This window comes from Magnolia sinica, chromosome 2 (genome assembly GCF_029962835.1).
Source record: "Magnolia sinica isolate HGM2019 chromosome 2, MsV1, whole genome shotgun sequence".
Lineage (NCBI taxonomy): Eukaryota > Viridiplantae > Streptophyta > Magnoliopsida > Magnoliales > Magnoliaceae > Magnolia > Magnolia sinica.
Window position 1 is genome coordinate 69,303,341 of NC_080574.1, and position 25,677 is coordinate 69,329,017.

The 25,677-nt window shown below is 39.9% G+C and overlaps 1 protein-coding gene across 1 annotated transcript; it reads right to left on the reverse strand.

Annotated features, from left to right (window-relative positions):
- Positions 1–1,882: 1,882 nt before the first annotated feature.
- On the reverse strand, positions 1,883–25,677 carry LOC131237181 (uncharacterized). The gene is made up of 9 exons (XM_058234851.1): positions 25,520–25,677; positions 25,286–25,408; positions 23,997–24,077; positions 23,765–23,853; positions 23,509–23,583; positions 4,266–4,330; positions 4,100–4,162; positions 3,574–3,759; positions 1,883–2,307 (listed from the first exon to the last, which is right to left on the reverse strand). The coding sequence occupies exons 2-9, from the start codon at positions 25,406–25,408 to the stop codon at positions 2,210–2,212; spliced, it is 780 nt and encodes a 259-aa protein (XP_058090834.1). The 5' UTR covers positions 25,520–25,677; the 3' UTR covers positions 1,883–2,209.

Below are 25,677 nucleotides of genomic sequence, written 5' to 3' on the forward strand. Positions count from 1 at the left end.
AGCAAAATCACAAGAACCAAAAGCTACCATCTCATTCTTATCTTTATTATTATTATTATTATTATTATTAATGGGCTGTTTAGGTAGAGGATGAATCTTACCACAGCTTCTACATCTAACCGCAGCTAGAAAACATTCATCTCAATGCTAAGGCCATTTTTGATGGACATCTAACATGGAGGAAAGAAAGAAACCGGAGGAATATAATTATATTTGTGGGTTCAAATCTTAATATCTCAAGACAGATTTGCTATCCTTTTTCTGAAAATTTCAGGAAATGCAAAAGAATAAAAAAATAACAAATTGTCTTCAAAATATAAGAAACTTACATATCCAAATTTTAACACATATTTACAACTTTAACACAAAAATTTACAACTTTAGGTGTTGAATAGATATCTAGTTTTGAGACTAATATGCCGCTTAAAGCATTCTCAAAAAAATACAACAAAATGACATATTTAAGACCAGAAAACTATAGATGGCTTGATCCGGGAGATGTAATATCTACATTCTGGGCTATAATATCCAGGGTATATAGAAATTGAAGGAACATATTGTCCATCGTGGAGAGAGACGCTCATATGCAGCTTCAAGAAATCCGCACCCATTCATAGCAACAATCAGACTGCCATAAAAGCACTGCAGGTCTTTGTCCTGTGACAATCATTTTTATCCCTTTTTGGACTAAGACTGTTATCCAACAGTATAATTATTGCGACATGTAACAGAGGTCCTAATAATCACAACTGTTACACATGTGGAACACGTGGCACCAATGCCATATATACAATCATGTATCAGTCACTCTCACAATCAGTACTAGGTTAGAACCCTAAGGGTCCTTACTCATGCCTCAGTAGTAGGACTCACAAGACTTTCAACAGGTTATCTTGGTTTCGAGTACTCATTGTGGAAAAATTCCACTGTGGTGTGAGTGCGTGTAAAAAAAAAAAAAAGTTTAAAACCCTAAGCATCAGAGGGTCAAACCTCAACCTAGACCCTAGTTCATTCCCAACTGCAACATGACTCAGATGGGTTCGACCACATCATCCTCTAACTCAACCCTTGTTTACTCCTAATTGCGCAATGACTCGAGCAAAAATAGGTCCAAACCACATGTCAAAAAGATTACGCTCTTTTGGCTCCTTGCAACAATCCAAATTCAGAATTTGCTTAATAAAACCCTCAAGCAACCCACACAAACGAGTGTGGACCATGCCTTGTGGTGATTTGAACCTTGGTTCCAATAGCAAAAATTCCTCTTACCACCAATCTAATAAGTATTTTTTTATAAGTTCCTATATATAATAAATATATTTACTTTCTAAAAAAAAACTTTTTTTTTTTTAAAATCTTTTCTTAATATAAAAACACAAGTAAGACCAAAGATCTTAATATCTAATGACTAATATATAATTACTAGTAGCTAAAATGAGATCATGATCTCTAATGAATAATAATAATTACTGTTAGCTAAAATGAGATCAACTCATTTTTAGGCGTCAGATTTCTTATTGCTCTGCACGACCAACACAATGATTATCATCTTTTGAGTGTTTTCTAAAATATAAAGGCGCATCAAGAAAAAGAAATAACATGGCATACCCCAAAATTACTCAACATCGCATGATGGGCCAGATTACTTGATGATCTGACCTTGGTATTTTCCCGCATCTCTCATCCACTATCAACAGGCCAGGCCCTGGATTGACTTCGGCCAGGATTTTTGAACTTTCTGGGCTGGGTTAATTCAAAATTCCAATTTTTCTCGGCCCAAGACCACCCCGTTGACAGCCCTGCAGAAGATGCATTGCCCCCAATTCTAAAAGCTCTTCAATTCTCCAACCATATCATACCAAATGCATAGTTCACTTTGATAAGCAAGAAGAGCGGATCTCATCAGTCATTGATTGCACAAAAATATATAAAACAAATGAAAGAATGTGCTGCTCTGTTAGTAATCTCTACAATTAGTTTGGTACAAAATCAGAAGAGAATAGAAACCTACCTACAAAAACATCAGCCATGGCATTCGTCACCCACAGCATAATAGTTTATAGAAATTAGGGTTATATCCAAAGAGAAAAGGCAATAAAAAAATTTTAAAAATAAAATTTAAAAAAAAACTATAAAAAATTTAAAAAGAAAAAGAAAAGAGAGCAGGCATCCGGCATTTTATGAAGCAGAGGCTTTGCATAAATCAAGATCAATCAGCTACATCCCCACCTGGAGCAGCATGGGTTGGCCCATTTGATCTGAAATCACGACCCCTCCCACGGTTCTGTCCTCTCCCACGACCACGACCTGAAAGCAAGCAGACCCAAAATTAGAGTACAAAAATCAAGCGGTTTACGCAAACAAAAGTAAATTATAAACCATATGAAAACTAATACATCAGGACTGCATGGGAATTTCTCAGGAGATTTTAAAATACTACGATCTTTTTTTCTTTCTTTCTTTTTAAGGAAATAAAATGTTGGGCGTCTTTCTTAGCATGCATTCATAAACATATCACAACAAACAAAAATAAATTATGAACTATATGGGAAAATAAATAAATACTTTTTATAAAAACAATCACATGCAACCACAGCAAGTTACAGTTCCCATACTATACCGTCTATTTTTTTTCCGTCGTGTAGCACATACAAGCCTTGCAAAAGGTCAACCATGTCAAGTGTAGCACATCCAAGACTTGAAGGTGGCCCCACTATGAAGAACATCTCAAATGAAAATCAGGCCGATCGATTCATCATGTAGGCCGCACCATCAAGATCTATGGACATACAACTGTGCCAAAGTACAAGTCTAGTCCACTTGCTGAGCAGAATTTCATGGAAGGTGGTCTTTGTGATGAGTCCTACCATTTGCATGGCTCCAATATCCTACACGTGACCCGTTGTGGGAAAGATAGTGTAGCGCATGGTAAGCTTAGAGCATTTTATGATTGTTTCTGATCATTCCCCTGGTCTTCAAATTAAAGAAACAAAATGTTATCATATGGAAAATCTAAAAGTAATACTTTGATTCCACACAGGCATATGTCCAACCCCTACAAACTTGCAAAAGGCACTGACAAGCTGGCAAGTGACAATTCAAGCCGGCCATTGGGCAGGACAAACCATGTAGATAACCTTGCTCAAACATCAGGCCAATCCACTCATTAGGAAAGCCATATATTTTCCTGGAGTGTAAACAGTGAAGCACCTTATAGACGCTCAGATTTCACACATGGGTTAGCTAGGCATTTGTACCTCCACATATAGTGGTGACATAAACAAACACATGTAGGATCAGCTAATTACAATATCAACAAAAAATGGGAACATAATGACATTCTCCTGGTACTTCAGTTTTCCTAGAGTAGGAAATTATCACATCTGTAAAAGAAAATTGATACTACCTACCATATACTCAACTCAGGCCCCTGTGGGACTAGAATACTGTTCCTTTTTTCTTTTTCTTTTTCTTTTTTTTGGTGGCATGAGGATGGTTGGTATTCAGGAATAATGAGGAATAATGTTTGTTCACTTGCACTACCAGACAATTCCAATAAAGTTAAATTTGCACCTCGAACATGAACAGGCGCTTCATCATTATAGCCACCTGCATTTTGCTGTGAATCAACTGGACCACCATATCCACCTCTTCCACGACCGCGAAAGCCACGGCCCCTTCCACGACCCCAACCACGAGCATAGCCACGGCCCCTATCCCAACCCCCATCTCCATATTCGCCACCCATGTTGACATTTCCTGACCCAAAAAAAAAAAGCCTTTTTCTTTAGATAATATAAACATTATTACAATGTCATATTGCTAATTATTGACCAAATATTCGCTCAATGGATATCTACAGCAGAGTTCCATTTTCTTTCAGGCCACTATTAATACCCACACTTTTGGCAGATGCACACTTCTTTCTACGTATTTCGTATTATATATGTGGGAACAAAAGATGTGTACCAAAAAGGGCAGTGCCAATATCAATATCCTACTATTCTCGCGCACATTTTGGAACATGTGCATGCATATGATATAATCCACCATTTGAAAAGCTGAAACAAGGCCCTCTGCAGCCATAAATGGAAAATACCTCTAGCCCTCCCCCTGCCTCCTCTGCCACCACGTCCCCTGCCTCGGCCACCAGGTGAACCCTCTAGATTGGGAAAGATGTTAAAGAAGTCATGGATCGATTGAATATTTGGAAGAAAAATAAAAATAAAATAAAATAAAAAACAGATGGTAAATTACTGGTTTACCTCCTCCCTCATAGTCCAACTCAGTCCACGGCTTCACATGCTCAGCTGGTAAAGGAGACTGGTACCTGGACAAGGTAGATATGCATAAGCAAAGGCAAGCCTTTTAACTTCCACCACTAACTTTTGTAGATGGAACAATTCCCCATGAATATGAATTCTTTCAAGAACTATGATAACATATAGGCCCTTATTTTTGCTTCTTTTCCAAACAAAAGCATCACTATGAAGCATGTTGTAGGCTAGAAGGCATGCAGGGAGAATTCTTAAGCACCAAATGTTTGATTTGAATCATATTGGAAACATCAGAAACCTAAGAGTAGGCTTGGCTTGTAAGCAATGCCAAATTGTGGTTGGTACACTTGGCATTCTAGGCAGTGTGGAAACCGAACCTGTGGGCTTACATTTCCCCTCTTGATGCCGAAAATCACAACCAAGATATGCACTGAAGATCTCAATATTTTGCTGATAATTTGGTGCTAGCTTGTGTCAGACATTGGGACTGGGTCTTGAGTACAGTATGCACAGGCATGTTGCATATGTAGAATTGTTTTTTTTTATTATTATTAAATGCAGAATTGTGAAAAGGCGCTTACAGGAAAAGGTCCCATGGTGCATGTTGTTTCCAGATAACATGATTTTGATTGACAGACAGGGAAGGGGTAAGTGCAAAGCTAGAACTATGGAGGGATGCTTTAGAATCTAAAAGTTTGAAATTAGTCAGACTAAAATAGAGTACATGGAATGCAATTTTAGTAACAATAGGAGTTAAGAGAGAGAGAGAGAGAGAGAGAGAGTGACGCAGGACAACCCTAATTATGATGCATGCTCATGGACATAATTAAACAGCGGAAATAAAAGGAATAAATGATCTAAAATTCTAACAGTAATCATCATAACTGAGAAAATCATAAAGGAAAAATGCAATGGAGCGGGCCATCACTACAACCATAGATTATGGAATTCAATTACTACTTAGGTTGGATCCGGCGAGGAATGAAACCTCCCGATCTTGCATGGTCACACCCAATCGATCAATGAAGATCACTAGTCCGAAGAACCAAGAAGTTTCTCGGATTAGGGATTTGAGAATTTGGGGGTTTAGGGTTTAGATCAGTTCTCAAGATTTTGATCGAAGAAGGATTAGCCAAAACTAAAAAATAGAAGGAAGAAAATTATTACCTTGAAGAAGTTGGAGGGGCACAAGAAGAAATTAGAAGAAGAACATCAAGGGAAGAGAAGAAGCACCATTAGAGAGAAGAGAGGAAGGAGGCAACCAAAGGGTTTGCTTTTCATTAATCAATAGTTAAAAATTCGAGTTTAGGGCTTTAGCCCACTTAAATAAGCAAATAAAGACATAAAATTACTAAAATACCCCTAGAATAAGCAAATAAAGATATAAAATTACTAAAAGACCCCTAACTAAGTCAAAAATGCGCAAATAACATAAGTACGGGAAAGTTTGGGCGTTCGGTCTTCTTTCTCCAATCTTCCTTCACATGTGTCTTCCCTGAGTGGGGTCTTCTATATGTCCAATCACATGTGAAAGGTCTTCAGCTCCTCAATAGTCGCTTATCCACAAGGACGGCACTTGTGGTTGGCGCTTTCTTCGTTGGTACACCTTGAATGCGCTTGTGTCCGCATCAATTCCCCTCGGGTGAGAAAAACTCGACTTCGACGAGTTGAAACTTTTGTAGCACTCGAGTAGATCTGGATCAATACCCTGCAACGCGTCACCCGACAGCCACGTAGATTCAGACGATGGTTTGTTCTTCCACTTGACAAGATACCTTTGGAAACCTCCATCTCTCGTGGATACTATCTTGTCATCCAAGATTTCCTCAATTGCTTCTTTATAGGTAATGGGTGGAGGAGGGGGTGGAAGGGGTTGGGTAGCAAACTCAGAAAAAGGCCATGAAAGGGACGATGTATCAACAATGGGAGTATGGGCACAGACTAGATCTTCCACATTAAAAGTTGGATTAATGCTCATTTCAAGTGGAAGGTCAACCCGATACGCGTTGGACCCAACCTTTTGTAATATCTTGAATGGTCTAGCACTACGCGCTTGTAATTTCTTTGCAGATCCTTGAGAGAATTGCTCTGGCCTTATTCGCACCATTACATAGTCTCCTTCTTGAAATTCTTGCACTCTACGATGAGAATCAGCTAAAACTTTATAATCATCATTGCTCTTATTTAACCGCTGTCTAATATGTGTATGCAAATCATGAATATGGCGTGCGAATGCATCGGCTGACTCAGAAGACCTTTGGGTCACAGACATAGGTAAGAGATCTATGAGCATTCTAGGTTTATAACCACTTACAATTTCAAAAGGACTCAACCCTGTAGATCTATTAACTGACCCATTATAAGAAAGTTCAGCAGTTGGTAAAATTAGGTCCCAAGTCTTAACATGTTCACCTACTAGACAACGTAGAAGATTTCCAAGGCTACGGTTTACCACTTCAATTTGACCATCTGTTTGTGGGTGGTAAGCAGTAGAAAATTGCAAACGAGTTCCCATAATGTGCCACAGTGTCTTCCAAAAATAGCTAGTAAATCGAACATCACGATCAGACACTATGGTTTTAGGTAACCCATGGAGACGTACCACACCATCAAAAAAGAGACGAGCAACATGAGACGCATCTGACGTCTTCGAACATGGGAGGAAATGCGCCATTTTAGAAAAACAGTCCACAACGACAAAAACGGAATCGTGCTTTTTTATAGTCTTGGGAAGCCCGAGCACGAAGTCCATACTAATGTCCTGCCACGGAGCATGTGGCACTGGCAATAGCGTGTACAGCCCAGTATTTTGCTTTCTTTGCTTTGCCAACTGACATGTTCGACACTGCCCTAAAACTTTGGCTACGTCGCGTTGAGGCTTGGCCAATAGAAACGATCTTCCACGAGAGCAATGATCTTATCACGACCAAAATGGCCAGCTATCCCTCCTGAATGAAGCTCTCTGATGAGGAATTCACGAAGGGACATATGGGGAATACAAAGTCTGTCTCCCTTGAAAAGAAAACCATCTTTAAGAACATATTCACCCATAATATACTGGTCACTAGAGAGCGACGCGTAAGTACCCCCAAAATCAGGACATATGGGGTATTCATCTTTCAGTTGCTCAAATCCGACTACCTCTACACTCAAGGAGTTGAGCAACGCCACTCTCCTACTAAGGGCATCCGCTGGTTTGTTTTCAACCCCGGCCTTGTGTTTCAAAACAAACGAATATTCCTGAAGAAACGCTACCCACTTGGCATGCCTTGGGTTGAGTTTCTTCTGAGAATGCAAATATCTCAAAGCCTCATGGTCAGAAAACAAAACGAATTCTTGCGGTAGGAGGTAGTGTCGCCAATGTCTCAGGGATTGCACTACCGCATAAAATTCTTTCTCGTAAGTGGAGTATTTTTGTTTTGCCTCATTCAGTTTCTCACTGAAATAGGCCACTGGGTGTCCTTCTTGACTCAACACTCCACCTATACCGACACCAGACACATCGCACGCTACTACAAAGACTTTAGAAAAGTCAGGTAAACGCATGACAGGAGCTTCCACCATCTTGCCCTTAATTTCTTTAAAAGCCTTGACGGCGGCTTTAGACCACACGAACTCTCCCTTTTTCATGCACTCGGTAATGGGAGCCATGATCATGCTAAAACCCCTAATGAACCGACGATAAAAAGTTGTTAGGCCGTAAAAACTTCGCACCTCATGAATGTTCCTTGGTTCTGGCCACTCAACTATAGCCCTGACTTTTTCAGGGTCTGCGCGCATTCCTTCAGATGACACTATAAATCCTAAGAACACAACTTGGCTAGACATGAATGCACATTTCTTAAGATTAGCGTACAACTTTTCCTTCCTAAGGACACTACAGACCTTCTTTAAATGTTCAAGGTGTGATTCCTTAGTGGTACTATAAATAAGAATATCATCAAAGTACACCACTAGGACTTTTTCCATGAACGGCCTCAAAGCTTGTGTCATCACCCGCATGAAAGTACTGGGTGCGTTAGTTAAGCCGAAGGGCATGACCAACCACTCATACAGCCCATCTTTCATCTTAAATGCCGTCTTCCACTCATCTCCTGGGCGTATACGGATTTGGTGATATCCACTCTTGAGGTCTATCTTAGAGAATATAGTGGATCTGGCCAACATGTCAAGCATATCATCAAGTCTAGGTATAGGGAACCTATACTTGACAGTAATTTTGTTTATGGCACGGCTGTCCACACACATGCGCCACATGCCGTCTTTCTTTGGCGTCAACAATGCAGGCACGGCACACGGGCTCATACTCTCTTGGATGAAACCCTTTTGCAGAAGCTCATCAACTTGCTTCTTCAACTCTGCATACGCTGCAGGGTTCATCCTGTAGTGAGGAAGGTTCGGTAGAGTAGACCCTGGGACAAGATCAATGGCATGTTGTATGTCCCTCATAGGTGTCAACTCATTCGGTAAGTCTTCGGGAAATACATCACTGTATTCCTTCAGGACCGAGGTCACCTCACAGGGCAACTCTGATGGAACCTCAGGTGTAATTTCTCTAGCCACAAGGGCATACACCATAGAATCCTCTTTAGCCTCTTTTTCAAACTCTCTTGCGCTGATTATATGTAAAGACTTAGGTTTGGATTTCCCCATTTCTCTAGGCTCACTTGCCTTCTCATCCTTCTTCTTCCCTAGTGTATTCTCAGGTGGCATGGGATTAAGTTTGATCTTTTTACCATTATACATAAAAGTACACGCATTCGAACGGCCAAAGATCGTGACATCATTATCGAATAGCCACGGTCTACCTAGGATAACATGTCCCACATCCATAGGTAAAACATCACACCACAGGGACTCTTTGTATGACCCAAACTCGATGGGGGACCCAAACTCGATGGGGACTAGACATTGCTAGGTGACAGGTAGGGATGTCTTGTCAACCCAAGAAACTTTATACGGGTCTGGATGAGGTGTGGATTTCAGTTTTAAGCGATCTAAGGTGCTAGTGGAAATCACATTCTGACAACTTCCACTGTCCACTATCACCTTACAATTCTTTTCACCACACTTGGCAATAGTGTAGAAGATAGTGCTTCGACACCAGTCAGCACTACTTCTAGACTGAGCTAACACACACCTGACTACTGCAAGCGTTGCTTCTCCATCCACTTCTTCTTCATCAGTAAGTCCTCCTTCAGGGTGATACTCTTCAACTTCATAATCACCCTGGTCATCTCCACCCTCGTGGGACTCACCTATAACTAAGGCTCTCCCACGGCTCTTCGTAGGACACTGATTAGACATGTGGCCAAGGTTGCCACACTCATAGCACCTCACTTGGCTCATGTTACTAGGACCGGCACCAAGAACCCATTTGCCCTTGTCCTCCCTAGGCCTAGGCGAAATAGTCGCCTATACCCTAGGTTGACTACCAATATTAGGTCTAGTTCCTTGGGAACTAGATCTAGCACTAGAGTCTCGGGACTCAAAACGACAAACGACAGGAGCCTTCAGATATTGCTCTAACTCCTACACGACTTGATATGCTTCATCTAAGTCCGTTAAGGGCCGAGTAATAAGCTCGCGCTGAAGATCCGCACAAAGGCCCGTCTTGAAACGCGAGAGCGTTACTAGAGGGTCTTCTTGGATATCACATCGCATCACATACTCTTCAAATTTAGCGATGTAGTCAGCGGCAGGCATTGACCCTTGGCGTAAGGATTGTCATTGGTCAAGGAGCTTCTGACGGTACGAGAGAGGAAGGTACTTCTCCTTCAACTTCTCTTTCATCTCATACCAATGTGTGATAGGGGCTCTACCAACTCTCTCTATCCTACGCTCGGTGTTGGTCCAGAAGAGCTTGGCTTGACCCACAAGCTTCATCTTAGCAAACCGCATTTGACGGTTTTCCGACATGCCATACCACTCAAAGTAGTGGTCCATGTCAGCAACCCAGTCAAGGAACGCCTTAGGATCCAAGCGCCCATCAAAACTCGGGGCCTCAACTCTCACACTCTTCATCACACGCTCATCTGGATCATAGCGGTCTTGATGACCACATGTGACTAGTGCCTCTCGCACCACACCACAACCGTTACCACGATCTCTATCCTCACTACCACCAAGTGTGGCAGCACGTTCTTCAATGATTCCTTCCACTTGAGAGTGCGCATCTTCCCCTACAGCGGGGTTTTCCTTTTGAGACGCCTCAGTTGCTCCACCTCAGTCATGGTAGTGGTAATTTGGTTCTCAAGGCGGGCAAACTCACGCCTTTGACCCGCTTCTAGGGCGGTTATCTTTTGTATCAATTGAGCAAGTTGCTCAGATAACTGCTCGTTATTCATGGTAGGTTGAAGTCCGAAACCTCTACCTCTTCTCGTGGGCATACAATGAAGACTTGAACCAAATTCTACCTAACTAGACTACTAGGTGTTATGACTTTCAAGATGAATGTGATGAATGCAAAACTACTATGAATTGACACAATTAAGTTGAAACAGGAAACAACTCAAATCTGAAAATTTTCCAGATTAGGAACTTTCTAAAATTGGAAAGTTTCTAAAATTGAAAACTTTCTAAACCTGGAACTTTCCTAAGTTAAACCTAAAAATCAAAACCCTAATTTGATAACTCGATCTAGACAAAAACCATGCAAGCCTAGGCTTTGATACCAAATTTGACGCAGGACAACCCTAATTATGATGCATGCTCATGGATATAATTAAACAGCGGAAATAAAAGGAATAAATGATCTAAAATTCTAACAGTAATCATCATAACTGAGAAAATCATAAAGGAAAAATGCAATGGAGCGGGCCATCACTACAACTATGGATTATGGAATTCAATTACTACTTAGGTTGGATCCGGCGAGGGATGAAACCTCCCGATCTTGCATGGTCACACCCAATCGATCAATGAAGATCACTAGTCCGAAGAACCAAGAAGTTTCTCGGATTAGGGATTTGAGAATTTGGGGGTTTAGGGTTTAGATCGGTTCTCAAGATTTTGATCGAAGAAGGATTAGCCAAAACTGAAAAATAGAAGGAAGAAAATTATTACCTTGAAGAAGTTGGAGGGGCACAAGAAGAAATTAGAAGAAGAAGATCAAGGGAAGAGAAGAAACACCATTAGAGATAAAAGAGGAAGGAGGCAACCAAAGGGTTTGCTTTTCATTAATCAATAGTTAAAAATTCGAGTTTAGGGCTTTAGCCCACTTAAATAAGCAAATAAAGACATAAAATTACTAAAATACCCCTAGAATAAGCAAATAAAGATATAAATTTACTAAAAGACCCCTAACAAAGTCAAAAACGCGCAAATAACATAAGTACGGGAAAGTTTGGGCGCTTGGTCTTCTTTCTCCAATCTTCCTTCACATGTGTCTTCCCTGAGTGGGGTCTTCTATATGTCCAATCACATGTGAAAGGTCTTCAGCTCCTCAATAGTCGCCTATCCACAAGGACGGCACTTGTGGTTGGCGCTTTCTTCGTTGGTACACCTTGAATGCGCTTGTGTCCGCATCAGAGAGAGAGAGAGAGAGAGAGAGAGAGGAATTAATTAAGATTGCTAACCAAGAAGTACCTCGAAATGACCATTTTTATATCTTGCACCAATAATTCGGGAGATCAAAGAGATTGTGACGTAGGACAGCCCTAATTATGATGCATGCTCATGGAAATAATTAAACAGCGGAAATAAAAGGAATAAATGATCTAAAATTCTAACAATAATCATCATAACTGAGAAAATCATAAAGGAAACATGCAATGGAGCGGGCCATCACTACAACCATGGAGTATGGAATTCAATTACTACTTAGGTTGGATCCGGCGAGGGATGAGGCATGGTCACACCCAATCGATCAATGAAGATCACTAGTCCGAAGAACCAAGAAGTTTCTCGGATTAGGGATTTGAGAATTTGGGGATTTAGGGTTTAGATCGGTTCTCAAGATTTTGATCGAAGAGGACTTAGCCAAAACAAAAAAATAGAAGAAAGAAAGTTATTACCTTGAGGAAGTTGGAGGGGCACAAGAAGAAATTAGAAGAAGAAGATCAAGGGGAGAGAAGAAGCACCATTAGAGAGAAGAGAGGAAGGAGGCAACCAAAGGGTTTGCTTTTCATTCATCAATAGTTGAAATTCGTGTTTAGGGCTTTACCCCACTTAAATAAGCAAATAAAGACATAAAATTACTAAAATACCCCTAGAATAAGCAAATAAAGATATAAGATTACTAAAAGACCCCTAACTAAGTCAAAAAATGCACAAATAACATAAGTATGGGAAATTTTGTGCGCTCGGTCTTCTTTCTCCAATCTTCCTTCACATGTGTCTTCCCTAAGTGGGGTCTTCTATATGTCCAATCACATGTGAAAGGTCTTCAGCTCCTCAATATTCGCCTATCCACAAGGACGGCACTTGTGGTTGGCGCTTTCTTCGTTGGTACACCTTGAATGCACCTGTGTCCGCATCAGATTGTGAAGGATGTTGCTAAGAGAATTAGAGCTGGATGGATGAAATGTAGATGTGCCTCCAGAGTTTTTTGTTATAGCCACATACCAATGAAACTGAACAAGGAATTTTATGGGATAGCTGACCAGTCATGCTTTATGGAACTGAATATTGGGCAGTCAAGGAAAGCAACATATTTTCAAACGATAAGCATCGCTGAAATGAGGATGCTTAGATCGATAAAAAGCAAGAGATGGATAGAATTAGAAATGAGTGCATTCAAGGGAACTTGGAAGTAGCACCAACAGGTAACAAGATGGTTGAAAATGGACTCAGATGGTTTGTCCATTTGCAACTGAAACCAAGAACTGCACCAGTTATGAATGAGTTGGTTCAAGTTGAAGATTCTAGAAGGGCAAGGTGAAGGCCCAAAAGGACACGGGTGGAGAATATCCAAGAAAGAAAACAAAAGAAAAGAAAAGGGAGACACCAGTGAAGGTAGTTTTTAAAAAAAAAAACAAAAGGCTTGACGACCTATGGTTTAACTAAGGATAGGGGGTCTATAATGGAGTGGAATGGCAGAACAGGATTCGTATAGCTGGCCCCAATTAGTTGGAACAAGGCTTAGATGATGATGGTGATTGGTGATGCTGGTGATTGGTGATGATGGTGATGAAAATTGTAAAATGAATAACTTATACTAGCACCAAATTGAGTATGAAGAGGGGCAAAATTGATTTAGAATGGGATTAATCCACTCAGTAGATCATTTGTACAAGCACACAGTTAAGAGTCACGGTATCCAAAATGGTTATGTAACAGCCGTAATGGCCATTACTTAATGGTAACAGTGGGTACCATTAAGTGTTACAGGGCTGTAACAGCCATCATGGAAAAAAAAAAATGGCCCATAACGACCATTACAGGGCCACTACAGTTTTTTTTAATACATATTTGGCCATAACAGCTGTTAGGCCCGCATCTAACTATAATGATGGTGGCCATTACGGCCGCTGTTACCATTATTGAATACCTTTGGTTAGAGTACACTACAAGCTCAAAATATCAAGTGGTTAAGCTACAATTTAGCAAAGCGGTTAATCCACAAGTGAACCAATGTGTTCCAATGTTTTCTTGGTTCCTCAAATTTTGGGAAACCACCAAGTAAACCTGCTGTGATGAAGATCCTATTGGAGAGTCTCCATCTTCCCAAACAATAGGCATAGGGCCTGTTTGGGAGCTTGGATTTCAAATGCCTGGATTCTGAATCAAGGTGATTCGTAATCAATGGAGATTCCGAATCCTTCAATTGTGCTTGGCAGCTTGTATTCAAAATCCCCTGTAATCCAAAAATAGCAATGCATTGAAATTATGTAGTATGTCTACGGGAGTTTGAATTTAATTACTAAATCAACTTTAATATCCCTAATCAGGGTACATATGTGATGTTTGACACAATGATTGTAATAAGCCCATTGAAATATAAACTTCAGCCAAAAATGATGAAATTCCAAGCCTCGGATGGGCCACAAGCATAGGATCACAACTGAGCCACTAACCAACGTTTTTTAACCATTGATTTACACGGCCAATGTTTGGACTACTCAGATCATTTTATAGATGTAATTTTAGTGATGCAGTTGATAATCTAATTGTTTTGGGATATCATCAGCGGGCCATGTGTACAATGGATTAGTAGCCTAGCGACACCTATGTTACACATGCAACTCTTCTGCCTTTAAAAATGAGTAAATCAGGAAGAGGATTGGTAATCTCAGCAAAAGGGAGAGATTGCAAAACTCAGCAAAAGTGAGGATTGGCAAACCCCTAGATTCCAAATATTCCCCCAATACATGCTGCCAAATGACGCCTGGATTCCGAATACCCTCCAATCACCCCCAATCCACGCTGCCAAACGACCCTGTAGTGTCTTGCTAGGCATAGTAAAGCTGCTCATAAGAATCGACTATAGCTCGTTCACTTGACACTGAGCCTCAAACAACCCGTCATTTATATGCAACTTGTGGATGTTGTTTGTTCTTTGCCTGTCATTCACGACTCTATGGAAGAAAGCAGTGCTTTTCTTTTTCTTGTCTTTTCTTTTTTTGATGAATAAAGAAAACAGTGTTTTTATCCCCTTCTTTAAGCCACATGGGCCTTGAATTTTGCCTCCACACTTCTACTTCTCAGAATGACTTGGTAATCATTATGTAAGACTTCCCTTTCCTACAAAAGCCTAATAGCAGCTCACCCACTCTCCTTGTCCATATCAGTGTATTCAATTCTTCCTTTTTAATAGCATCCAGCCCCGAAGGCAATTTTACTCCCCACTCTTAATTTATTCTTGATCATCTAGAGCTTCTTCATAATTCTAAACCTGACTCAACCTTCCACACTATACCTTTTTCCATCACTTATCTACCAATTGCACAAGACCATTATATTCCAGCGACCAATTCTCAAATCTGGATGATTTAGGGCACCTGATATGTCATTTGCCTCCAAGCAAATTGGAATGTGATCCAATGCGCGACTAGGAAGAACACAACTGCAGTACCCCCAAGTAACTCTCCTAGCAGATCAGGTCGTAAACACTTTGATGCACATCATATGAAGTACACTGATAAGCATGGGTTTGGACCTAGCTAATATGTGATACGATGTTGATATGTTAAACCATTAAGTGCACCATGCAGGCAATTTTTGCATCAAGCATGGTGAATAAGGATTAAACAAGTTGCACACAGTTGAAAGCAGATTTGATTGCTTAATGCTGGGCATTTTCACACCGGGCTCAAGTGGGGTAACCCGTGGGATGCGGGGATACACTCGGGGTGGGTGACCCATGTGATTTGGAGCCCAAGAGGGAGGTCTCGTATTCGAGACTCCTCACCGGGGGTGATTAATATAGGGGCATTTCAAACCAGGCTCGAGTGGGGTAGCCTGTGGGATGCGGGGGCACACTCGGGGTGGGCGGCCCATGCGATTTGGGGCCCACGAGAGGGGTTCAGCCGAGGTCCTAACCCATGAGATATGGGGCCTGGGCTATGAGATAAAGGGATTAATTCGCCATACTCTAACAGTTCGAGCTTTTAGAGCAAGTGGTTAATTGTCCTGCATCATTGCTTGATTAAACAAAAAAAATTAGTGGTTCTCAAAAATTCATGTTGCCAGCATACCTGTGATTGTTCGATAATGTAGAATTTAATATATGCATATATCACTGATAAAATATAGAAATCATCTTATTTAGAAATTTTGAATATATAAATCTACAACCGTAGATTAAAAAATGGCATAAACTGCATATAAGTACAAACTGATCGAACCCTTGCTAGAATCGTGATTGGAAGAGTCGATAGGAGGAGCAAGCTTGATGCAAGCTCATCCAATCATCCAATGGAGACCAAGAGCCATCCCACTGGTAGATGAATGAAGATCAGGCCCATCCAAGGGTCCCAATGAAATATCAGATCAAATCAGGGGCCTTGATTGTAATCTGACATCAAGGGTTCAGATCGATTTCATTGATGATCTAGACCATATCTAAAGTTGGGATTGTAGAGATATGGACTAGATCAATGGTCCAATTGGACTTATGTGGTACACAGGTCCAACCGGATCTCCTAGATTACCAATGGATTGTAATGTGGGGCCCATAGTTCCAATTAACGGCCTTTTGGGGAATCACATACAAACTGTGTAAGAAGATAGAGCTTCATACAAATTGAATGGGCCAGTTAGCCCATCCGGCCGTAAGACTTTCCTGATTGTCCATAGTTAAGTGTCACTAGGTCTCTTAGTTTCCTTTCTTCTTCTTCTTTTCTTTTTTCTCTTTTTTTTTTGGGGATAAATGGATATATTTTATTCAGGAAAAAGAAATACAATCATCAGGGGCAGGTCCTGACATAAAAACATGAGGGACCCTGATCAAACAGGAACAAGGAAAAAATATACAGCTAGAGCTAGCCACCCACGAAATTAACACCACAATCTGAAATCCACAACGAGGCCAAAGAGTTGACCTAATCATTATTGATCTACTCGGCTTCCTAATTTTCTTCCCTTATTATAACTCTTTAGTGTTGGGTTGAGTTAATTTCAGAAAGAAAGAATGGACCCATAGGTTTTGTGCCTGGGGTTTTTCCAATGTTTGCACACACAGGATATAAATATAGCCAGACATACAGAACATGCGACAACGTTATGAGATTTTTTTATTAAATGAATTCCTTTTCTTTTTTTCCTCCTGATTGGAAACAATTTCTAAGAGTTGGAGTCCTCCAGAAACCCTATGGGAGAGACTTTCCTAGGTTTGTATGGCAAGACTCCACATTTATTCACTTTCTTCTCTATTTTTTCATTACTTTTGCTGCACTTGAAGATCACAGAGGTTGGAGCATCTGAAGGTGGAGATTGATCTTCGAGTTGTTGGATATCCCCTATTTTTCCATTGGATTCAATTGCATCTTAGTTTGCCCTGATCAATAAAGCAGGAGCAGACATAAGATATCGAAGTGAGAGGAGAACCTTCAGTAGATATTCTTGCTAAGTCCCAACTTTTCGTGTGCAGTTGACTGCAAGAATTTTCACCAAATTTTAAGGTTCGATATGTAAATAAACCTGCATGTTTTTTCCCATCGTGATCTAGCTCAATCATAAATCTGAGAAAATCACAACAAACGACTCAAAAGAACTGTACTTGTGATCTGGAAATAGAAGCACTACCTCAACCACTAGCTGTGGAAAGCCAAAGTTCATGACTAATTTAATGGGTAAAATTGTCCATGCATTATATATGTTAGAGAAAACTAGGATTGCCAATTCATGTGGATTAATGACAACTGTTAATCTACAGTGGGTATGGACAGTCATGATCCACCTCCAATCGCAGATGGTATGCAAGGCTATTCTAGAGATCTGATTTTCCACTTCAAAGGTATGAGGATTGCTATTTGATCCGAAGCAGTGATTCAACACTAAAGCCAGGAACAGGATAAGATTGTAATGAGCTGTTAAATGGGAACCCGGTCCAGCTGAAATTATCTATCGGTTGGGGATCTTTTACAGGTATGGGGTGGCTGCAGTATGTTTAGGCTGATTTAGGATTTCTGATTGAAATTTGGACTTGTGGTCTTGAAATGGAGACATATATACGCTAGGATTTTAGGCATTAGGTCAAACTGGAAGGTTGGATAATAGATTTACTTTTGCTGCATTAGAGAAAGTGCACCCTAGAGGAGGTTTGGATGAGAATCAAGAGTTGCCTGATAGAACTCCAAAGGTAGATTCCAAATCTAGTTCTGCCACTTATTCAAAGCACATTGATGAGCTATGCAATGACTGGAAGTTCAAAGAAGTTGCATGAATGTTGAATGAGATGATGCAGAAGGGAATGTCTACAAGTGGCTCCACCTATATTATTTTAATGGAGGGGCTTATCAAGAGGCGTAAAGAATATAGAAGGGAGAAGGATTTGGTCTAACGGGATTCTTGCTGACCCCAGTTAGTTTTGATAAGGCTCTGATGATTATGATGATGATGGAGCAGGATAAGAATTACCACATGTTTCCTTGTTCTTGTACAGTGCTGAATTTAGACAGGTATAACAATACCCACGCTTGCAAAATTCAGCAGGCGGACCTGGCAAAAAGTTCAGGTACACAATTTTCTTCATCGTGCAAGAGAGAAAAATGGGCTGGAAACAGGCTTCCCTTTTACAAAAATATAGCGAGAAGAGCTACGAACTGGGTTTTGGCTGTAGAGGGTTAAGACTAGGGTTTGGGTTCCTGTAGCTGATGTCTCCTAAATAGTGTAAAAGCTATGGTTAGGCAGCAGTTCAGGTTTAAGGTTAAGCTAAGAGTTGAGTTCAGAAATTTGTTTGAAATTATGGATGGCTATATAGGACAAACTTTTCGGATTTTTGTTTGGGAGGTTTCCTAGAATACATCCAGTTGCAGTGCATTAGGATATTCCTTTGAATATGGACAGTCTCCATGAACTTTGAATAATCAAAGGGTTGAAATATCTTTATCTACAAGTTTATATCATGGGCCTCCTTGTATAAACAATTTCAGTCATTGAGAAGGACCTAAAGATATAGACTATGCAACTGTGAGGGTACATGCAAGCAACAAATGCTAAATAATGGCACCACATGCCTTAACTCAAAGAGATCTCTTCCTAATTCAAAAGTGCCAAAAAATCCGAAAGTATGGTTTTGTTTTCATAGCGGCAGAATATATCATTGTAGTTTAATTCTAAAAAACCAACAGACAAACCCCAAAAATTAGATCATAATGGGCTAAACATTCCCAATTTTCTCTATAAATGGATACCATGTGAACTTGTTTATGAGGCTCTCTTTAGGGCTCATTTGGGAGCTTGTAAATGGAGGTAAATGGGAAATGGAATTGGGAGTAAATGGTTTACTTGGTTGTGTTTGGATTGGAGTAATTGAAATGCATTTAAAATCCAAATATTCTGTTTGGATGGGAGTAAATGGGAAGAATCGGAATGCATTAGAATTTTTCAATATATTCAGAGGAACATATGTGATAACCCAAATCAGCTTTAATATCTCAAATTAGTGTAAGTATGTGATATTTAATAGAATGCTTGTAAGAAGCCCATTGAAATATATACTTTAGCCAAAAATGAGAAAATTTTGAAACTAAGTGGGCCACAAACGTAGGGATCACAAACAAGCAACTTGTTATCGCTTTTTAACTATCCATTTAGATGGCCAACCTTTGGATGGTTTGAATCATTCTATTGGTGTGATTTTAGTGATGTAGTCGGTGATTGCTTTCTAAGAGACAAAATCCTAGGCTATTGGGAGAAGTCTCTTCGATTCTCTATAGGGGGTTAGATTCAAGGATTGGGTGGCCACTAACGCGTCTAGTTCTGATGGCAGTTTGCTCGTGGCTTGGGACAATATTTTGGGCATGGTCAGCTGGTGAGGGGATCTTTCATTGCTACAATGGTGCTAAGACATTTGTCAAAGAATTTTATATGGATGTTCATTATAGTGGATGGGCCGAATGTTGCACATCAAAGGTCCAAATTTTGGTAAGAGTTGAATGAGGCTAAGGGTAGTACCCGTGATGTGTGGGAGGCGATTTTAATGTCACTAGGTTTACCTATGAAAAATCGAATGGGGACAGGATTACGAGTAGTATGAGAGGCTTCTTAGACTGCGTTAATTCTCATGAGCTCATTGATCTTCCAATGGGAAACGTGAAGTTCACTTCATTGAATGGATAAGAAAATGCCATCATGACTAAGATCGATAGATTTCTCATATCCTCTACTTGGGTGGAGCATTTCCCTCTTGTTCTGCGGCATAGTTTGCTGAAAACAATGTCTAAGCAATTCCCAATTTTGTTGGAGGTCAAGGAAGAAAATTAGGGTCCCAAACCATTTAGATTTTGAGCTCATGTGGTTAAAGGTGGAGGGATTCTCAACTCTCGTAAGCAGTTGGTGGGACCGTGGGCATGTTTCGCCATAGAAGGATACGCAGGTTTTATTATAAGTCAAAAGCTAAAGCTATTAAAAGGAAAAATTCAAGAAGAAAGTGCTAGGGAAAAGAGAATTGGAGACAAGATTTTATGCAAAATTCAAGAGTTAGATGTGATGGCAAAGGGGTGCCTCTCTAAGGATAATAAAGAACTTCAAGAAAAGCTTAAGGCGGATTACTCTAGCCGCCTATGGAAAAAGATCTCAAGTGGAAGCAGCGGTCTCGTGCTACATGGATAGAGGAGGGTAAAAATATCTAGTTTTTCCATAACATAGCAAGTATGCACACCAAATGTAACAAGATTAACAGCATTGAGGTAGATGGGATTCAAATAGATAAGGAAGTGTGCGGGAAAATGGTTGAGCATTATAAAAATTTGTTATCAAATGAGGGATGGCTAAGACCAAAGTAAGATGATCTGCACTCTCCGAGCATTCCCATTGATGGTTTTGTGGCGCCTGAGAAACCATTTTTGGAGTTGAAAATCAAAGCGATAGTGAAGGCTTTGGAGAGGAATAAAGCCCGGAGCTTAAATGGGTTCCCACTAGTGTTCTCTCATTTTTTGGGAGGTTGTAAAGAAAAAGATATATTGTTGTTTTTTGAGTTTCATGAAACGGGTCGGCTTTCAAAGGAAATAGGGGCTTCCTTTATTGTCATAATCCCTTAGGTGTAAGGTGCCAAGAATTTAAAAGACTTCCACCCCATTAGCTTGATTAGCAGTCTATACAAGATTCTTACTAAGGTCATAGCTTCAAGATTTTGGCTAGCCTTCCAAGGGTCAACTTTAAAAACCAATGTGCTTTTGTTCAAGGTTGCCAAATTTTGGATAGTACCTTACTAGCTCACCGATGCGTTGATTCAAGACATAAGGAGGGGAAAAGGTCTAATTTGCAAGTTAGACATTGAAAAGGCCTACAATCACATCAACTAGAAGTTTCTACACCTACATGCTTGATTCATTTTGGTGTGGAAGCAAATGAAGGGTATGGATTAAGTAGTGTATTAGTTCAACTATTGAACAATGGATCTCTAAAAGGTTATTTTAAAAGTTCGACAGGTATGAGGCAAGAGGATCCACTCTCTCCGCTTTAATTCATGGTAGTAGTGGATAATCTAAGTAGAATGTTGGAACATGGGCAAACAATTGGGTTGTATCATGGGTTCAGTGTTTGTAGGATGAGTCAGCCGATTTCCCATCTTTAATATGCATATGATATGACTCTTTCTTGCAACACCAATGTACATATGGTGGAGAGGTTGCATATGATGATTTGTTGCTTTGAAGTTGTATCAGGGTTAAAGGTTAACATTGTTAATAGTGTCATGATGGGGGTTGGTTTGGTTGAAGAGGAGGTCGATCAACTGGGTGGGATTTTTGGGTGTGGGGTGGATTCTTTTCCCTCCACCTATCTCGGTTTACCCCTTTCCGTGGGAAAGCTGGCTAGCCATTTGTGGGACCTAATTGTGGAAAGATTTGAACAAAAGCTTGGCACGTGGAAAAGTCAGTATCCCCATTTTATTGTATGTCCCTATTTAAATGCCCAAAGGCGGTGTCGGATAGGTTGGAGAGGTTAAGACAAGATTTTTTATGGCTGGGCGGGGAAGAGAAGAAAAAGTTTCACCTTCAATCTTGGGAGAGGCGTGCAAGCCTTTTTGACAGGGAAGGTGTAGGTATTAAGGATCTAGAGCAAATGCATCTAGCTCTCTTGGGGAAGTGGTTGTGGAGATTTAGAGAGGAAGATGCACTTTGGAGGGAATTTATTGCTTTAAAGTATAGTAGTAATGACGGCAGGTAGTGTACCAAAAATTCATCTCCATATAAAGAGTCGGCTCATTGGAAAGGGGTGACATGTGAGGGGGAAGTTCGCTAGAAGGGTTGGTTTTTCTCTTGGGAATGAGGAGAGAATCAGGTTTTGGGAGGACATGTTGCTAGGAGAAATTCCTTGGAAAGATGTTTCCAACATCAACTCAATTGTCAACAAATCCTAATATTTTGGTTTCCCAATGCTATTCCTTTTGTGGCGGCAATGTGGTATGGTATCCCCTGTGTCGTAGATCTTTTTCTGATGATGATGTGGAATTTGTGTCGCTTTCAAAATTTGTTCAACTTTGTCACCCAATGGTCGAGGATCGAGATAAATCGATTTGGAAGGGAGATAAGTCTGGCGGGTTCCCAACTGCTCTTTTATAATATGATTGATCCTTATGGGGCAAGCTATGAAGCGCAAACTCAATATGAATGGAGGTACAGAGCTCCTTCAAAGGTTGCAGCTTTTGGATGGTTAGTTAGAAGGGGGAAGCTGTTGACGGTGAATAACCTCCAAAAGCATAAAATGATCATCCCAAACATGTCTTATGTGTATGGCTCATGCTGATTCGGAGAATCATCTTTTCATTCACTGCCAAGTTGCATCTCATATTTGGTCGAGTTTCTTAGGACATTTTCATGTTCTTTAGGCGATGCCAAACTCTGAGGGTGATCTGCTTTCGCTTGGAATTGGGTGGGGCTTCGAAAGCAGGACAAGGTTGAGCTTTATGGGCTGAAAGAAATGGAGATGCTTTTGTAATGTTAGCAACAATGTGGATAAAGTGTTGGGTAGGGCTACATATTTAGTTGTTGAGTGGGATTCTTGTATAAATGGGTTAAGGGATTGTATTTTTCCTTTCTAGTTGTTTTTTCGTCTATTTGGCACGTCTCTTAAGTCTTAATAAAATTTGTCGTTCTCTCAAAAAATAATAATTATTGCGTTTAAACTTCATATTGCATCCAAGCACAGAGAGCAGAGTTCCCAACCATTCAAGATCACAGTCATATTCCCGGGTTTAAGATATGCCATTCATCTTCCTAGATAAACAAATCTTTAATGATTCCTAGATAACAGAAACTAGAGGGAACTTCTAAACTAAAAAATTTACAAGTATCTTAATCTACTTAATCAAGTCCAATGCCGTGAATTTGAAATGAACAATCATACAGCTCAATAGAGTTTAAAGAATTAAACATTCAACATATAAATCTATGTTTCTGAGGTTACTTAATCAAGCCTACATTTACAAGATAAGAGAGAACAAATTAGACAAATTTACAATTCAATCAACACAAAAGGATGAACTTTGAACCCATTTGAAGCACCTCAAGTTGCTTGCTAACATGCAAAAGCATAACATCATCTCTGCCAGCAAATGCTCAACACATTCAGGCACAAGCATGAAGAACATAAGTAAATAGAAAACAAATAACTATTTCACACTCACCCAACAGAGGATGTATCCAGCTCCTTCTTGGACAAAGTTATCGTGATCATTGACACATGCCTTGTGGTTTCAAGGCTGAAAGGTGTGCAAAAGACACTCATCAGATTCCAATATAATAACTACAACAAAGGAAACAATAATAATAATATTAGTAATAATAGTTGTAACAGACCATAATAATAACTAGGGTATGCACATAATTATATAAAAGGCAATGCAACCATCCATTTCAAATCATGATGAAAAATGTTCTCACGGAAGTAAGCCTTCCTCTAGTGGCTCCCACGTGTCAGTTATGTCAGTTGATCCAACTGATGTATTCTGATGAAGACCAACAATCCTTCTCTGCGCAAAAGGAATGAGAATGCAGCCAGCAACATGAGTTGATAATGAATACAGGTGGTCCTTCCCATCTTTACTACTTGGAACTGAACTTCTATAATAATAATAAAAAGAAACACTAAGAATATTGATATAAGATACTCCACTTTAATCAGCTCCACGATCATAACAGTTTTATTTATAGCTCTTCCCATCGCCTTGAAGACAATTTCATCTGAGCCTTTTTCCTATGAAATAGTAAATACAATATTATCAGCAGGAAGCAACAAAAACAACACCATGCTTACAAAAAATACAATAATTGCAAATGATCAAGACTTGGTTCAAGAGTGCATCTAGCGTTGCAAACAAAACCAGGGAAACTAGCAACTTTTAGAGGTTTGCAAGGATTTGTGACCACTGAAAGAAAGAGAAGTTTTTATTCAGTGCAAATTCATAGAAGCTTCAAATATTAAAAATCATACAAATTTAAATACATATTTCCCAACAACTGCACTCGTAAATATGCATGCGGTGCTCAGGGCATGTGCTTGTTTTCTTGTCTGAGAACAGGGCTTCTAAGTGCTTCATACAAGATAGTGGTTAAAAGCATAGAAATAAACAAATAGACACAATGTATCAAACAAATCCAACCAAAATGATTCCTTCTAAATATTTGATAACACAAACCATGATAGTGCAAGGAAATCATAGAATCTCTCAATAACAGAAGACACGTACCAGAAAAAAAAAAACCAAACAAACAAGACATGGGGACAAAGAAGAAGAAGATCAGTAGGTCAGGTATCCAAGTGTATGATATAAACAAAATCAAATGCACTGAAAATAAATAAATAAATAAAAACCATAAATTTTCTAAAGTACAAAACATATTTGCAAGAACACATATGCACAAATAAATAAAACCATGTGTTTCTAATTGAGAATAGTTGAGTATAGCAGATGCATGCTTATAACTCCACACCTCTTTAAGCTTAACTATACTTTCTCATCAGCATATTGATGATTAGATCTAGACTCCAATGCATGTATGCCACAGCTCATCCAGTCTATGCGTGGCATAGAAGCAGTCCAATCCAAAACCATAAAAACTACAGGCACCATTATGGCTGGAGAATAGTCCAGAAATAACACTGATTTGAGGATCCAAACTGTCCAATCAGTGGCCATCTGGTCTTCAGTCAAGATCATCCAATCGATCTAATTTTCAATGGGACCCATGTAGCAGATGGTTAGGATCAGCATGGACGTACTGGCAAGTTCTCGTTACCGCACATTGTAATATACCTGATTCAGTTAACAATAAAAAGACTTTGAATTTCAATTATAAGGCATCCCATTCATAATAAAATTATCTGGTTCCATAACTAGTTTTATGATTCCAATCCAAAACAAACGCGAAGAAGATAACCGTTTCAGAAGAGAAGAAGAAAACCTGAAGAAGACTGGTGGCATAGGTGATGTAGTTGCGCATCCGCCCTTGAGTTGTAATCCGAATCTCGTTCTCGTTGATCGGCGTTTCCGCCCTCGGCTTCTCCACCCTCTGGTACCGATCCATCTACTCCACTCCAAATTATTTTTTTAAAAGAAATTTAATTAATTAATTAATTAAAATTAAAATACATCCGTTGGAAGAGAGTTAGGGTTAGGGTTTTCTTCCTGGTTTTACCTTTTCGTGTAGTTATGGTTTTGAAACGATGTCAGCTCTGCTTTGAGAGAGGGAGAGGGGATTCTCTTCCTTCTTATACTCCGGCTTTGGTTTTTCTTCCTTTTCCGCCCTAACTCTTTGCCGCTCTAATCCTCGCATTTTATATGGGGTGGAGCCCC

Coding starts and splice junctions, on each gene's coding strand:
- LOC131237181 (XM_058234851.1), bottom strand. CDS start 25,408: ATGGATCGGTACCAGAGGGTGGAGAAGCCGAGGGCGGAAACGCCGATC. Junction 24,078..25,285: donor ATGCCACCAGTCTTCTTCAG/GTTTTCTTCTTC, acceptor ACTATTTCATAG/GAAAAAGGCTCAGATGAAAT. Junction 23,584..23,764: donor CTAGAGGAAGGCTTACTTCC/GTGAGAACATTT, acceptor CACACCTTTCAG/CCTTGAAACCACAAGGCATG.